General features: G+C 40.4%; 1 protein-coding gene across 1 annotated transcript in view; it reads left to right on the top strand.

Moving 5' to 3' along the window:
* Positions 1-16107, top strand: part of LOC135218906 (Fanconi anemia group I protein homolog) — a 29909-nt gene extending 13802 nt beyond the window's left edge. Inside the window, exon 2 of the mRNA XM_064255349.1 lies at positions 15852-16107. Within this exon, the coding sequence (XP_064111419.1) occupies positions 15852-16107 (256 nt within the window). The remainder of the gene's footprint in view (positions 1-15851) is intronic.
* The last annotated feature ends 376 nt before the right edge of the window (positions 16108-16483 follow it).

Here is a 16483-nt window from a genome sequence, read left to right as displayed (position 1 = left end):
TTTGTGTAATTGCAAATTCATAACTTGTAGTTGCATTTCTTTTGTCAGGAAATATTTCTGAAGCTCCCCTTCTCATATACTAAACAATATGTATATGAGAATTGCAAATGCACCATAAGGCCCAGTATCTCTCAGAAAAATGCCCAAATCCAGTTGTACGTGTGTGCACTTGTACTCCATTCATGGGTGAGGTTTTGTCCAACTGTTTTATTTCCTCATTTCATTTCATTACATATGAAATCTTTCCTTTGGTGATCAAACTTATAGTGATATTTTGATCAATTAGTTTTTGTCAGCATATAGAGATAGCAGTGGTTTCTTTTGCTTGGTTGGACAGGAGGAATGTAATTACAAAATTTCTATCCTCAGATGCTACCATTAGGTTTTTCAAGTTTCTAGATCTGGAAGTATTTTTTTTACTAAATACAGTAGAGCCCCGGCTCACGATCCTATTAGAACTCCACATAATTGGATTTCGCCACTAAATTTCCAATAAACTTTGTATCTGTTTTCAAACAAAAAACCGGATTCCGACCCCCAGACCATATGATTTTTGTAAACAAAACTGTTTCTGCCAGCTGTTGCTAGTTAGTGTCATCCAGTGGTACCAAATTTAGCATAATTTCATGTTTTTTAGCATAATTTGACCCAAGAATTGGAGCTTTGCATAAATTCTATCATACTTAGGGTTCTAGTACAATTTTAGAATGTATTTTCACTAAAATTTTAAATAAAATGCAGAAAATTCCTCAATTTCATACACAGCTATAGCGAATATATGTATCTTTATAGTGAAATTGCCTCAAAGGCAGCACTAACAAATGAGTTGATTGTTAAGTTTGAAACTAAGGAATGTTAAATTTTGGGAATATATATACCCACAGTGGCATGACAAACGATCAGTAAAATGTGAATAATGTTTTTTCTTCATGATTAAAGTATGATTTTTTCCTTTTTTAAGTTAAATTTTTTAACCCTTAAAAACCTATTGGACGTATTTGACGTTGACGAAAATTGTCTGTCGGGTGCTTAATTGATGTAAAATACGTAGGCTCTAAAAAGTTTTTTAAATATTCGTGGAAAAATAGTTATTGGCCTACTTGGCAAAAAATTTTGAATCACATACCTTGAGGGATACTGAGAGTTCACAGATCAAGCTGTTGTTTTGTTTACAAGCGTTACCCAGGCGCACATGCGCGAATTTCTTTCTTTACGCACTAAAAAGCATCAGCGACCCATCTCAGAAATTATTTCGTCACTTTGATGTAATTTTTGCACTATTTTATATTACCCGTTACATAGAGTTTTATATATGAAAATGTGCACAATTTCATGTAGAATACAACAAAAAACAACCCATGGTTGTAGCTTTTATCAGTTTTGAAATATTTTCATATAAATCATTATGTGCCAAAATTTCAACCTTCCGTCAACTTTGACTCGCAATTGTAAGGTAAAACTCTTGCATTCTAGTAATATTCAATCATTTACCTTCATTTTGCAACAAATTGGAAGTCTCTAGCACAATATTTTGATTTATGGTGAATTTATGAAAAAAACATTTTCCTTACGTCTGCGCGGTAACTCTGCCGAAAAAATCAGAAATTCTTTTGTCCGATTGTTGTACTGTTTGCACCGTTTTATATTAGTCGTTACATAAAGTTTTATATATGAAAATGTGCACAATTTCATGTAGAATACAACAAAAAACAACCCATGGTTGTAGCTTTTATCAGTTTTGAAATATTTTCATATAAATAATGATGTGCCAAAATATCAACCTTCGGTCAAATTTGACTCAACCGAAATGGTAGAAAAACGCAATTGTAAGCTAAAATTCTTATATTTTAGTAATATTCAATCATTTACCTTCATTTTCAACAATTGGAAGTCTCTAGCACAATATTTTGATTTATGGTGAATTTAAAAAAAAAAAAACTTTTTCCTTACGTCCACGCGGTAACTGCCAAAAATATCAGAAATTCTTTCGTCCAATTGTTGTAATATTTGCACCATTTTATATTAGCCGTTACATAAAGTTTTATATATGAAAATGTGTGCACTTTCATGTACAATACAACAAAAAACAACCCATGGTTGTAGCTTCTATCAGTTTTGAAATATTTTCATATAAATCACGATAAATAGAAAAAATTTGACCTTTGGTCAAATTTGACTTGACTGAAATGGTCGAAAAATGCAATTGTAAGCTAAAACTCTTACATTCTAGTAATATTCAATCATTTACCTTCATTTTTCAACAAATTGGAAGTCTCTAGCACAATATTTTGATTTATGGTGAATTTTTGAAAAAAATTTCCTTATGTCCGCTGGTAACTGCCCAAAAAATCCTAAATTTTCGTCCAATTGTCGTAATGTTTGCACTGTTTTATATTAGCCGTTACATAAAGCTTTATATATGAAAATGTGGGTAATTTCATGTAGAATACAACAATAAACGACCCATGATTGTAGCTTTTATCAATTTTGAAATATTTTTTATATAAATCATGATTAATAGTAAAAATTCGACCTTTGGTCAACTTTGACTCGACCGAAATGGTAAAAAAACGGAATTGTAAGCTTAAACTCTTACATTTTAGTAATATTCAATCATTTATCTTCATTTTGCAACAAATTGGAAGTTTCTAGCACAATATTCTGATTTATGGTGAATTTATGAAAATAACTTTTTCCTCGTCCGTGCGGTAACTCTGCTGAAAAAATCAGAAATTCTTTCGTCCGATCGTCATAATGTTTGCAGTTTTATATTAGCCGTTATATAAAGTTTTATATATGAAAATGAGCACAATTTCATGTAGAATACAACTAAAAACAAGCTATGGTTGTAGCTTTTATCAGTTTTGAAATATTTCCATATAAATCACGATAAATAGAGAAAATTCAACCTTCGATCAACTTTAACTTGACCGAAATGGTAAAAAACTGCAATTGTAAGCTACAACACTTACAGTCTAGTAATATTCAATCAATTATTTTCATTTTGCAATAAACGGAAAGTCTCTAGCACAATATTTCAATTTATGGTGAATTTTTGAATTTTTTTTTTTTTTTTTTTTTTTTTTTTTATGTCCCCGCACGTTACGAATTCATGTATTATATTGTAATAATATTTTCTCTGTGTTGCTTTGATCGTTTTACAATTTGTTATATACCAAAATCATCGCAATTTAGTGTACAATACAACGAAAAAATAATTAACTCTAGCTTTAACCGTTTTGCTTACAGCGTGATTTGTATACAATTATATATGATTTTTTTTTTGTGCTGTCATATATTCCAATATTTATATATGGTAATGATATTTTTTTTTCATTTCTGATGGTTGCATACTAAACTTCAGGCAATGACAAAAAAGGAGCCAAAAATGAACTCTTAATCTTGAAAACTAAGCATGCTGTGATTTTTTGAAAAAAAAAAATTTTTTTCCGCTTCGGCACTCACTCCCTAACGCTGCCGGCATACGGGAGACACTTTTGGAAATACCGGTTCAGCGTTTAAGGGTTAAGTAGTCATCAAAATTTTTATTATGTCTGAAGTGATTTTCACACAATTTTCAAGTATTTATTCATTGTGAATGTGATCTGTGAAAGAAAAATGGTGTTTCAGTGGCATGGTAATGATCAGTAATAAGTACATATGTTTTTCTTCTTGAGTAGAGACTGGTTTGTTTGTTTTCCATTTTTTTAGTTTTAATTTTTCAGTAGAAATCAAAATGTTATATTTGAAGTAATTTTTACACATTTTTCAAGTATTACTGCTTGCTATCTATGTTCAAACATTTGGATATTGTTAATCTCTGAAATAATGGAAAAGTGTTTATATGGCATCTCGTGTTTTCCTTCTTCAAAATGTTTCCACCATTCCCAACTCCAAAATAAACCTTAAGTTTCGTCTATCCTCTCCTCTATATGAAAGTTATGAGCGAAAAAAAGATTTAATCAAGCATTCTTGCTTGATTTTTTTTTTTTTTAGACGTAGACCTAGTCAAAAACCATGCTCACACATGAGGCGTGCGTTTCGGTAGCAAATGCAATATGCATATAAGTTTTAGGTTTGGAGTGAAGACAATGTTATGTACGTAGGTTACATGTGCGGTTCGGTAGCGAATGCAATCTTTAAGCTTTGTTAAGCTTGCCGGTAAAGAAGAGGTTAGCCATAGCTTAAATCAGAGAAGCCACTATGGTATATATATGTGCGTAGTAATTAAGAAATTAAGACCATTCTTTTATGTCTACTGTAAAACGTCAATGTTTACGTGTGAGATTTGGTAGTGAAACCACTGTTACATATGTAACGTTCGGTACAGTAATGAACGCAATCTTTAAGCTTTGTTAAGCTTGCTGGTAAAGAAGAGGTTAGCCATAGCTTAAATCAGAGAAGACACTATGGTACATATGTGTGCAGTAATTAAGAAATTTAAGACGATTCTTTTATGTCTACTCTAATACGTCAACGCAATCTAAGCTTTTTAAGCTTGCCAGTAAAGAAGAGGTTAGCCTTAGCTTAACTCAGAAACCGCTATGCTATACATAGAAATTATAGAAATTAAGTAGATTCTTTTATGTCTACCGTAAAAATACGTCAATGTTTACGCATGAGATTTGGTAGTGAAACCACTGTTACATACATAACGTGTGCGGTTCGGTAGTGAACGCAATCTTTAAGCTTTGTTAAGCTTGCTGGTAAAGAGGAGGTTAGCCTTAGCTTAAATCAGAGAAGTTGCTATGGTATACGTAATAGTTATAGAAATTAAGGTAATTCTTTTATGTGTCTACTGTAAAAATACATCAATGTTTACGTATGAGATTTCATAGTGACATCGGTTTACATATGTAATGTGTCCGCAGTAACGAACGCAATCTGTATGCTTGGTGTGTAAGCGTCCTCGTAAAGAAGAGGTTAGCCTGATATTAAACTCAAGAGATGCTGGTACATAATGGTATAGTAATTATAGAAATTAAGAAGATTCTTTTACTTATACGTACGTATATATGTACCATGTACCATAATTATTTTCAAAGTTCAATAAGCTTGAAACCAGCCCTGATATATGACAAAAATTTGCCGTCGTAGAAGACGCACCTTTTTTTTATAAGGATATTTATGAAAACAAACCGTTAGTATCATAACATCTACTGAAAGATCATTTTAAAGTGATTTTGTATACAGTATTACAGTCGACTCTGTATAAGATTTACCATAAAAGGGATTTTGACGTAAGGAAAATCTATTTCTGGGCGATTGGCTCGTGTCGCCAGCGAAATATCCTTTAATCTATTATTTCTAGGTAAATGTACTAACACATACCAGAGAATAAATAAATAAAGAAAAAAGGTCAGTATAACTGACTCGCTCACCCTCCAAGAGGGTGTCGGTATGAAACACTATGGCGAGTGAGACCACTACCACGAGCCAAATGCCAATAGAATTCTCCCACTACAAAATCTCTCAAGAGGAGAGCCGTCCCACAGAGTGGGCAGCAACTACTACTACTACTCCATCCCATGCTGCCGACTGCTGCGCCTCTGGTGGCCATCCTGAAGTTAGCAGACAATCTTGGGCGATGGGATGGGTAGGTGCGGGATTTCGCTGGCGACACGAGCCAATCTCGCCCAGAAATAGATTTTTTCCTTACGTCAAAATCCCTTTTCTGGGCTCAGCTCGTGTCGCTGCGCGAAATCGTACAGAGAAATAGCACAAGATTGTAAACAAAATCAACAAAATAAAAGAAGGTCTCAAATAAAAGGTAAAATAAAATTGAAAGAATATAATTGCTAATAAGGATACATATATCACAATGATACAAAATAGAAATATTTGCTTAAATTACACTTAATTCTAATAATATTTCTTAACTTAAGGTAATTTACATATATACAGGGGTAATAAGGCATATATGTACAAAAATGGTATCTGTGTAAAGCTATGTATCAGAAATGCAGAGCAATTAACATAATAGTTGAACAAAACAACTCAACAATAATAATATAAAGGAAGTATATAACTTAATATACAAAACCCGTAACCATTACAAATAAGATGTATCCCCTAGCATAAAAATAGGGGATGACATCCAAGAGATCAAAATCCATAATCAATTGTGAGTGCCCCTAGCAAAAAAATAAGGGCAACCCACTACATCATCATCAAAGCAGCTAAGACGACAAGGTGACCGTAGATGAACAAGGCAGGAATAGACGAACTGTTGGGTGAGGCAGGTAGAAAGGAGGACTGGTTCTTCTACTAAAGATTAGGTGGAGTCAGGGGAAACTATGTTACCGCTGCTACTGCTGAAATTTCAGAGCTTCCAAGGACTTTAAGTAATGACGTTTGAACACTGTCGGCGATTTCCATCCAGTATACTTTTTCAACTCATCGAAGTTCATATGTTGGAAATAGTTTAATTGAGGTGGCTACTGCCCTGACATCATGTGCTTTTGGGAAAGAGTCAGGATTGGCTTGTTTAATGAAGTACAGGATTTGTTGCCTGATGCCTTTAATAGATAAAGTACCACCTTTTTCTCTCTTAAAGAGAGGACCCGATGAGAGGATGAGGAGGTCCTAGACAGAAAGGCTCGTAAGGTTGAAACTGGGCAAAGAGATACATCTTGTGGAAGGGGTAGAACCTTCATGGTTCCCACCTCCATCAAAGGATCTTCATTCTTAGCTATAAAGCTACGTTCCGGAGAAAGTAGCACTTCCCCTGTGGGAAGGAACTGGATATGATCCGATCTCTGGATAAAGCCGACAGTTCTGAAATTCTAGCTCCTGAGGCCAAGCTTAATAAAAATAGAGTTTTTCTTAAGAGCATTATAAACGAGCATGTGCATTATTGGTTTCTGAAGCCAGCTTTAGAACATGTTTAAGAACCATGATACTGACGTAGGCGTTACAGAAGGTCTAAGTCTAGCACACGCCTTGGGAATAGACGAGAGTAGGAATCTGTCAAGTCTATGTTGAAACCAAATTGAAAAAATCTTTTTCAAGGCTGACTTGTTTGTCGTAATCGTGCTAGCTGCTAAGCCTTTTTGTTTTTCAAATAAGGATCTGAAAAAGGATATAGCTGAATTGATTGTCATGATCCTAATATCTGATTCTCTCAGGAAGGTTGCTAACTTTTTTGACAGCAGCATCATACTGTCTCAAAGTTGAATCTCTTTTATCGATTCCAAGAAGAGAATATTTTGCGGGTCAATATTCGCATCCCTTTTCGCTGCAAACTTCATGAAATCCATAGTTAGTTAGGGTTTTGAGAATCCCTGAGGAAGCGAACACAGTCTGGTTTGTACTGACTGGGAGAGCCTGGGATTGGGGATCCGAAGAGGGCGAAGACCCAGTTCCAGAATTAGAGGGTACCATTGCTCTTTGGCCAGTCTGGGGCTACTAGAGCCACTTGACCCTTGAATGTCCTGAGTTTGTTTAACACCTTCATGAGAAGATTCACTGGAGGAAAGACATAAATCTTCTCCCAGTTTGTTCCAGTCTAGAGCCAGGGCGTCCGTGGCATAGGCCAGAGGGTCCAGGTTGGGGGCCACATAACATGGGAGTTTGTGGTTTCGCTTGAGATGCGAAGAGATCCACCTGTAGACCTGGAACTCTCTGAAGAATCCATTGGAACGAACTGTGTCCAGTGACCATTCCGACTCTAGAGGTACTGATCGGGATAGAGCATCTGCTATGACGTTTCTTACTCCAGCTATATGAGTGGAGGAGAGATGCCAACTGAACTTGTCTGCCAGGGAGAAGATGGCTACCATGACATGATTTTAGATGACGTGATTTGGAGCCTCCTCTGTTTATACAATGTACTACCACTACGCTGTCCAGGACTAGCTTTATGTGGGAGCACTTTGGGCGACGTAACCTTTTTAGAGTCAAGAACACTGCCATTGCTTCCAGTACGTTTATATGGAACTGACAGGAACTGAGGTGACCACGTTCCTTGAACCTTCTTGAACTGGGAATATCCTCCCCAACCGCTTAATGAAGCGTCCTGTGGATGGTGATCCCTGGTGGAGGAAACTGAAGGGGCCCTGACACCTGACACAAGTTCTTGACTTTCGCCCACGGCCGGAGTCGATTCTTTAGAATCAGAGGGACTGAGGATAATTTGTCCCTGGACCTGACATTTGCTCGTGAGCGCCAGATTCTGGTTAGGTCTTTCAGTTTGGCTTTCATTAGGATGTTCGTCACTGATGCAACATGGAGTGAACCCAGGATCCTTTCCTGAGTTCTTCTTGACGCCAGTTTGTGACTCAGAAATTGCTTGACTGACTTCGCTATTTCCTTCCTCTTGGTTGATGGAATCGACAGAGTATGGGAGGATAGATTCCATTGAATGCCTAGCCACTGAAAGTTTGACTCTGGAGTGAGTCTTGACTTGGTCCTGTTTATCTTGAAGCCTAGATATTCCAGGAACTGAATCACTTTCAGTGTGCTCTGTTGCATTCCTCGACTGTTGAAGCCCAGATCAACCAATCGTCGAGATACGCTACTACCATAACCCTTGCGATCTTAGTTGTTGAACTACTACTTCCGCCAGCTTCGTAAACACCCTGGGTGCTACGTTGAGCCCGAAAGGAACTACCTTGAAGGAGAATGTCTGGTCTCCTATCTTGAAGCCCAGATACGGACGGAAGTGTCTTGCAATAGGGATATGATAGTAAGCGTCGGTAAGATCGATAGAGGTGGTGACGGCCCCACGGGGAAGTAAGGTCCGCACCTGCGAGATCGTGAGCATCTTGAACTTGTCGCAGCGAATGGCTAATTTTAAGGCGGGGACAAGTCTAAGATTACCCTTCTTTTTTGTGAGCCTTTCTTTGGCAACGCTGAACAAGCGTCCTTGAAATTTTAACCTTTTGACTCTCGCTATAGCTCCTTTCTGAAGGAGATCCTCCGTCATACTCCGTCAATTCCTTGAAAGGAAGTTGGCGGAAAGGTCTGGATGGGGGTGGGTTTCGCTAACCAGCTCCAACCCAGGCCTTTTGACACAATGCTCTGAGCCCACATGCTGAAGTTCCACCGGTGACGAAAGTGAAACAGCCTCCCTCCTACCTGAAGTTCCTCATTGGTTCTGGTAGCCTCCTCGGCCTCCCCTGAAATGTTTTCCCCTATTAAAGGGACCTCCCGATCCTCTCCCACGAAAGGATCGCTTACCTCTGCCTCCCCTACCCGAGCGGTCATACTTCTGTGAAGCTTGACCCTCGAAGACCTGGTTGTAGGCTGGAGAGAGGGCGTAAGAGGTGGAGGGCTGAGGCTGAGGGGAGATAACATAAATCGGCTGCGACTGAGCCTTTGAGGTGGAAGGTTGGGCTGTTTGCACCAAGGGAACAGCCGGAACTTGCTGAGAAAAGCGTGGCTGCTTCTTCTGGTAGGGCTGGAAACGTCTAGGTTTCCTTTGAGCCTTACCCTTACCGGCTTGATCCTGTCGTCTCTTGGCCGTAAGACCCCAACGGTCTTTAAGGCTCTGGTTCAATCTCGTAGCCTCTGACTGAACCTCCTTCACCATCGCTTCTGGGAAGAGGTCTGCTCCCCAGATGCTTGACGTAAGCAACTTATTCGGCTCGTGTCGAATTGTTTGCTTCTTGTAGGACATGTTTCCTACAAATTCGTCCTGGCATGGCGAACTCAACATATCCGACTGCACCGTTTGAGTCAAAGATTTGGTAAGAAGCTTGAAGAGTGGCTCCGACCCATAGGCAATGGTAGCCACCTCGGTCATAGCCATGGAATTAATAGACCTGGCTAACCGTGATTTGGCATCGAATTCTGCCTGAATAAGGCTATCTGGAAGCCTAGGTAGCTTCTCACCAAACTGCTCCATAGCACAGTCTGGTTTGAGTTTGCCAGCTGAGAAGGTGTTAGGTAAATCTTCCCACAATTCACCGGCTGAAGGAAGTAAAGGAGATGTAGGATCTGCTTCCTTCAGTTGAGGCATGGAATCCCCCTTCTGGGCTGCTGGAATAGTAGTTGTCGCGATCTTTGTCAAGAAAGGGAGGCGGGTACTCTCTTCCATCGTAAAGATCGTAAACGGACTCTTAAAAAGGTTGGATTTTTCGTGTTGGAACAATCCATGTCCTCTAGACACCTGAACCATTCTCTCTGAGCCTGGTCACGTGAATAGAGGACTGTCTCCTTTGGTACTTTATCATCCCGAGTCATGGCTGAGGCGGTGAGCCTGGCGTAGCCGATGAACGGAGGCTGAAGGTCTTCCGGGTAGAACTCGAAGTCCTCAATCCTCGAGTTTTCCACATTCCGGGATAGAGATAAGCCCGTCCTGGAAGGGGGCGTATGACGCTACTCTCCAAGGGTTGTTCATTGAGAACGGAGGTAGAGAGTCATACGGGGGTAGCTGGGCTCCACCTGTGTTGAAAGGTGGAGGAGAGGCTAGAGGAGCTTGGCTCAGTCCGGCTATAATGTTGTCCTGAGAGGTAATCCTATCAGACAACCGAGAGATCATTTGTTCCATGCTATTTTTCAGAGACCCAACCAGATCGCCCACTTGTTGTAACAGACCAGCGTTGGAGTCCAAAGCCGGAGCTGCTGCGGAGGTGGAAGGGTGGCTCTGAATCGGAACCAAGGGTAGCGGAACTGACGACTCCGCTGGAGTGTGAGATCTCTCCCTGGAGGATCTATCTCGAGGACTTAGAGCGGACCCAGAGCTTTAGATCTCTCTGCTCCGGGGTTTCTAGCCGGAGACTTTACGAGAAGAAGATGACGCCGAAGCCGTCCTTCTTAGACGACGACGACGTCTTCGTCAAGGTTTTTCACTGCTTGACCCTTGACCTTGGGTCTAACTGAAGCGTCAGGAGAAGTATATAGTTCATTACCTGTAAAGCCTTGGAAGGATGGAGAGGTTGCAGGGTATAGAAGAACCAGTTGCACCCAAGGGCATCCCTTGGTGTCCAACGTACCTACCTCGACCAACAGGTCGTCTACACCTACCATAGGTTCCACATTGATATCAAGCGTCGCGACTTCCGAGGATGATGTCCTGGCCTTGGTCCGTCAACGAGGCAGCCAGCTGTTGCTGGATGAAGCGATAGTCGGGCCGCCTCCGCTGGGTCGACGTAGCCTGTAGCCTTGCCTCCAGGGAAGGATTAGTACCGCCAACCTCTTCTCAAGGATGTAGGGCATACCCTTGGCGGCGTTCTTCCCAAAACTGCCGACCCAGGCCCGCAGGGTTGCCAAGTGCGGTATCCCTCCCAGCCGGAGCCTGGAAGAGAGGGTATTGATTAGATTTTAAGAATAACTTAAAACTAAACCAATTTAAAGCTTAACTTAAAATTTTATAGGGGCTATAAGACCCCCTGAATTTTATCTTAAGTTAGTGATTAATGTAAAAACTTAAGCACTATAACAAATGAGGACCAGTTACCGGAGTTGGAATACTTACCCCGTCTAAGAGCTGGCTCACCAGATCGTAACAGATGGTACACGTCTCGTGGTACCAGACCTGGATGTCCCCGTGCGGAGTCGCGCATGGAGCATGGGACCGGCAAACTTCGTGTCCACATGGGTCCTGAAGTGTGGCGGCGCATCCCGGATGCTCACAGTTGGTGGTCTGTAAGTGAAAAGACACATGAGTATCTTAAAGACTATCACTTACAGGCTAAAGGACAGAAGAACTCCGTTGCATGCCGGAGCTCGGAAAAAATTTGGGGCATAACCCCTCCCTTATCGCCTGAATAGGCTATAAACCCCGGAGAGATCCGGTGAGACAGGTAAGGGAGGAGGGGGGTGGTTTAAGGTGGACTTAAGATAAACTTACTAGTTTAACATAAAAGATCTTAAACCTAAAAACTCGAACGTACCGGACTAAAGTCCCGTGCGTGGCGGAGTGTTGTAACTCAGCGAGACGGAGTGGTTAGAAGGGACCAACTGTATGCTCCGGTCCACCCTGCTGGGTGGACTAGCACCTTTCCGCTGGATGCCAGGTCTCCGGTGGTAAAGGAGCCCTAGTAAGGTGGGAAAGAGCGAGAGGACATACAGACTCGGGCTAGTAACGGAGCGACGGGGTAGCAACGGAGGGGGGAAAGGCCAGTCCCCCCCCATCTTACCATCCGGCCGGACCGAGAAGCCGGATGAGGTCGTCCAGTCCAGTCTGGGTCTCCCGTCCCGTCTACTCCCTCCTGCCTCCTGGGGGGAGAAAGGGAGGCAGGCTCGGGTATGCGGAGCGAGCATGGGCAGACCGACCCACCCCCCCCGACTCTATAGAAGAGCGGGAGGGGGGGAAGGTGACTGGACAGGCGTCTGGCTGCCTCGTGATCACGTAGTGACCACGGGGCGGTAAGAACCAACAAAAGACAACTAAGCCTAGAAACATAACCAACTGATCAGAGAGATGCTATCGGGAAGCAACCGAACTGAAGAGCGGTAGCATATAGGCCCTAAGGGTCCATAACCTAGGCTAAGCAAGCCAGACGCCTAACTAACTAAACTAAACAAATATCATATAAACAAATCAAATGAATAATAATGAAAGAAAGAAAACAACACAGTAGGAGAAAAAAATCCAGGAGTGTACGACTAACCCGAAGGCAAGTCTACCACTCAAAGCTAGCCGAGGCCGATACTAAGAGCCGTGGCTAGGGTCTGGATGGAGGAGGAGCCTACATAAGGTAAAAGACATGCATGCATGACAAAACCGTGTAGACCGTACCCTAAACAAAGCGGATATAGAAATAGAGCGTACTTAAGTAAGGGGATGTTCTGGGTATGGGCGACCAAGAACGAACCCACCACGAGGCAGAACCATGCTGCCATGCTTCCGACCTAGAGTTCGTATTTATACCTAAAAAACGGCAAATACGGGCTCAGGGCCGGAAAAAACCAAATAGCAATAAACACTGAGTACTTAACTTAGCTGCTGCGATGGCTGCACGCTCCATGGTAAATAAATCCAACGAAAAGGGCACAAAAAACAAAAAACCCGAGTAAAAAAGGGCACTGTGAATCGTGTGCGCTAACTGAAAAGGATGGCCACCGAGGCGCAGCAGTCGGCAGCATGGGATGGGATGTAGTAGTAGTAGTTGCTGCCCACTCTGTGGGTCGGCTCTCCTCTTGGAGAGATTTTGTAGTGGGAGAATTCTATTGGCATTTGGCTCGTGGTAGTGGTCTCACTCGCCATAGTGTTCATACCGACACCCTCTTGGAGGGTGAGCGAGTCAGTTATACTGACCTTTTTCTTTATTTATTTATTCTCTGGTATGTGTTAGTACATTTACCCTAGAAATAATAGATTAAAGGATATTTCGCGCAGCGACACGAGCTGAGCCCAGAAATTATACCGAATGTAAACGTTTCTAAGCTTTATAGCGATGATATGGTTTGTTTATTACCATAGTCCCGCTATAAGCCACCAGGGCTGCGCTATGGTTTGTTTACATCCTTTCATGCCACAGCCTGCCGACTGAACGTAGGCAATTTTTCGTAAGTTTTTGATAACAAATATAAATTGGGTTTATTTTAATAGTTTATTAATTTACTGTAATAATTAGACTTGCTTTTCAATGTTTTATTATGTTAGCAACACGTTTTATGCCGACTCACTACACTACATTCTACTTTCTAGTTACCTAGGTAGCCTATGGCACTTGGTCAACAATCAGTTGCATGTAGGCCAGTTTTCTTTTATACTGTATATTATACATTTAAAATTATAAATATACATTTAATATGATATTTATTTAACTCTTATTTAGTAGTAATTTACGTGTAATGTAATTGGAATCATTATTACCAAGGACTTATAATCCACAAAACAGTGCATAAAAGCTGAAAAGAAGGTACAGAAATGAGTGGGATACATGAAGAGGTACTTCAAAGCCAGAAATAAGGAAACAGTGCTGCAGCTCTACACATCAATAGTTAGACCTCACCTTGAATATGCAGTACACTTTTGGTCACCAACACTAAGAAAAGACATAAATAGATTAGAAGGGGTACAAGCAAGAGCCTCAAAGTTAATTCCATCTATCAGGCAAACAGTTACCAAACTTGACTAGAGAACTTATATATGTAATGCCTAGAAACATGACAATTGCAAGGATAACTAATGGGAACATTTAAGATACTGAAAGGCATAAGAAAAGTAGACAGTAACCCATTTAGGTTATTTGGAAACCAGAAAGAAATAATGGATGGAAACTAGTACTGAAGAGATATAACACATCCCAATGTGAGAACTTTTTTACATACAAGATATGTAACACATGGAAGAAACTGCCACGAGAAGTTGTAAACAGCAACAGTGTGGAGGAATTTAAAAGAAAGCTAGACAGAATCATTAGGACACTGAATGAACAGTAAAACTTGCTACAAGAGATAAGTGAGCACACGATATCTCCTCGGATGGACTAATAAGTCTTTGAGACATCCTAATCCTTGTAACTCGTGTCTACCCAGATATTTTCCACTGTTACCCTGTCTAAATTCTATGTTCCCCCTTTTCAGATATCTCTCTCACAGTCCTGCTAAATTGCTCCTTTTCTCTTTTAAGGTCCCAAATCTTAATTCTAGATCTCCTCTTTCTCTTTATGGGTTTCCTACCTCATTTTAAAATTCACCACCACCAACCTATTTTGTTTAACACACCCTTCTCCCCAGATCATTTTGCAGTTCATCATATTGCTTTTGTCTTTTTGTCGGCTCCTCTAACCAATTCAGTTACCTTTGTCTGTGAATGAGACATGCGTAGATATGAGCCAGGGCATCAGTAGAAGGACCTGGTTGCCTGGAGTTCTTCACCAGGGAACAAATGGAAGAGCTCTCCTCATGAGGCAATACTCAGGTACATCAAGTATGACAGCTTCTAAGTGGAATGTCAGGGTCGGACGTCAAGACAGAGTCTGAATTCCAGACGGTGGAATACAAGAGGAACTAGCTGTAGATTTTCACCAAGACTTCAGAATATACTGGAGCTGTTTGCCGCATCATTGGACTCGGGCGTGATCTTGCTTCGTCAGGCATACTGCCGCAGTAACTGGCTAGGGCGAAATGTCGTCTGATATCTGTCAAAACTGGGGTGATCTCCTTTGGTCATTTGATCTCTGTTGCTGATCCTAGGAGGTACCTGAAATGGTCATTGAAATGTTGACAGAAGTCTATGGAGGAAAGAATAAAAAGAGGTGCTAATTGAGTTAGAAAAATTTGGTTTGGTGGGCGGAGATGTAGGTGCGAGTGGGTGGAGATGCAAGTGTGAAACACTGCGACAAAGAAAGACATGATGAAAGGTCAGGTCATATGGACCAAACGTGAGGGTGTGAATTTTAATGACATTAAGGGCTGATCCCATGTTGTCATGGTTGGGATGTCATTAAAGATTAATAGGGACAAAAGATGAGTCAGAATATCACAGGTCAAAACAGCATCACAACAACATGGCTTTGCTTTACTCTATGTTCTATTAAAATCAGTTCCTCTATTTCCCCATGTCTTTCAATTTCCCTCATGTTTCAAAGGGAGAAGAAAATTTAACAAGTGTCAGAGGGACTCTTGTTACAATTGATTTTTTAATTACGAAAGAGAAAAGACTGTGTGTCTTAAGGGCTGTGCATATGGATGTATGTAGTATGATTGGTGTGTTTGTATGGAAAACCATACTTTTGTTTTCAGAACTTAGGATTTTGATGTATTATTGGCTTTTTGTTATGCATTTTGTGACCTTAGTGTGCTATATTATGTAATTCATCCTGTCTCTTTCTTCTAATTAGTGAGGATTTCCTCAGTACACTTTTTCTTTATGCACTCTACTGTAAATTGCCAACCACATTATTTTTGTTAAATTTCATAGCAATTGATATTCTACTTTGTATATGTAATCACAGGGATCTTGACTTGCCTAAAGAGGAGCTTCAGGATGTTATATATAAAGTTGAAGGAGTGCTAAAGAAAATGGATTATCAGTCTGTACCGCCCATCATTTACCATCTGATCCTTTTAGTAAAGAGCAAGCTTCCTGGTCGAATCTTGCAGATCATCATTGCATATTTTAACAAACAGGAACAGCAGCTGATGAAGGAAAGGGCCAACAGAGAGGGCAATGTCAACAGCATGGAATTAGATTCTGAAACTATAGGTTAGTGATTACATGCTTGACTTAGTATGCATTTTAGGTCATCAGTTCACAAAAACATTAGTCATAATTCATAACCTTATTTTATATATTGTCATTGTCAGTATTTGTTTTTAAATTCTAGCCAAACACTTTTATGTTAGATCCCTTTAATATTTAGTACGGCTTTTCCTTTGCCCTGTGTACAGTGATTTACATGGAACATTTTTATATAAAGTAATCCTTTGATTATCTGCAATAATAGAGCAAGACCCTCCAGTCAAATAGAACTCTTTGGATGTAAAATGGGGCATCTCTGGGACCCTTACATACCCCCTACTTTTCAATGCTGCATAACAGTAAACATTGAAGATGCTTACAAAGAACAACCTTCACACTTTTAAA

Source organism: Macrobrachium nipponense, chromosome 1 (assembly GCF_015104395.2).
Source record: "Macrobrachium nipponense isolate FS-2020 chromosome 1, ASM1510439v2, whole genome shotgun sequence".
Lineage (NCBI taxonomy): Eukaryota > Metazoa > Arthropoda > Malacostraca > Decapoda > Palaemonidae > Macrobrachium > Macrobrachium nipponense.
This window is presented reverse-complemented; position numbering and strand designations above follow the sequence as displayed.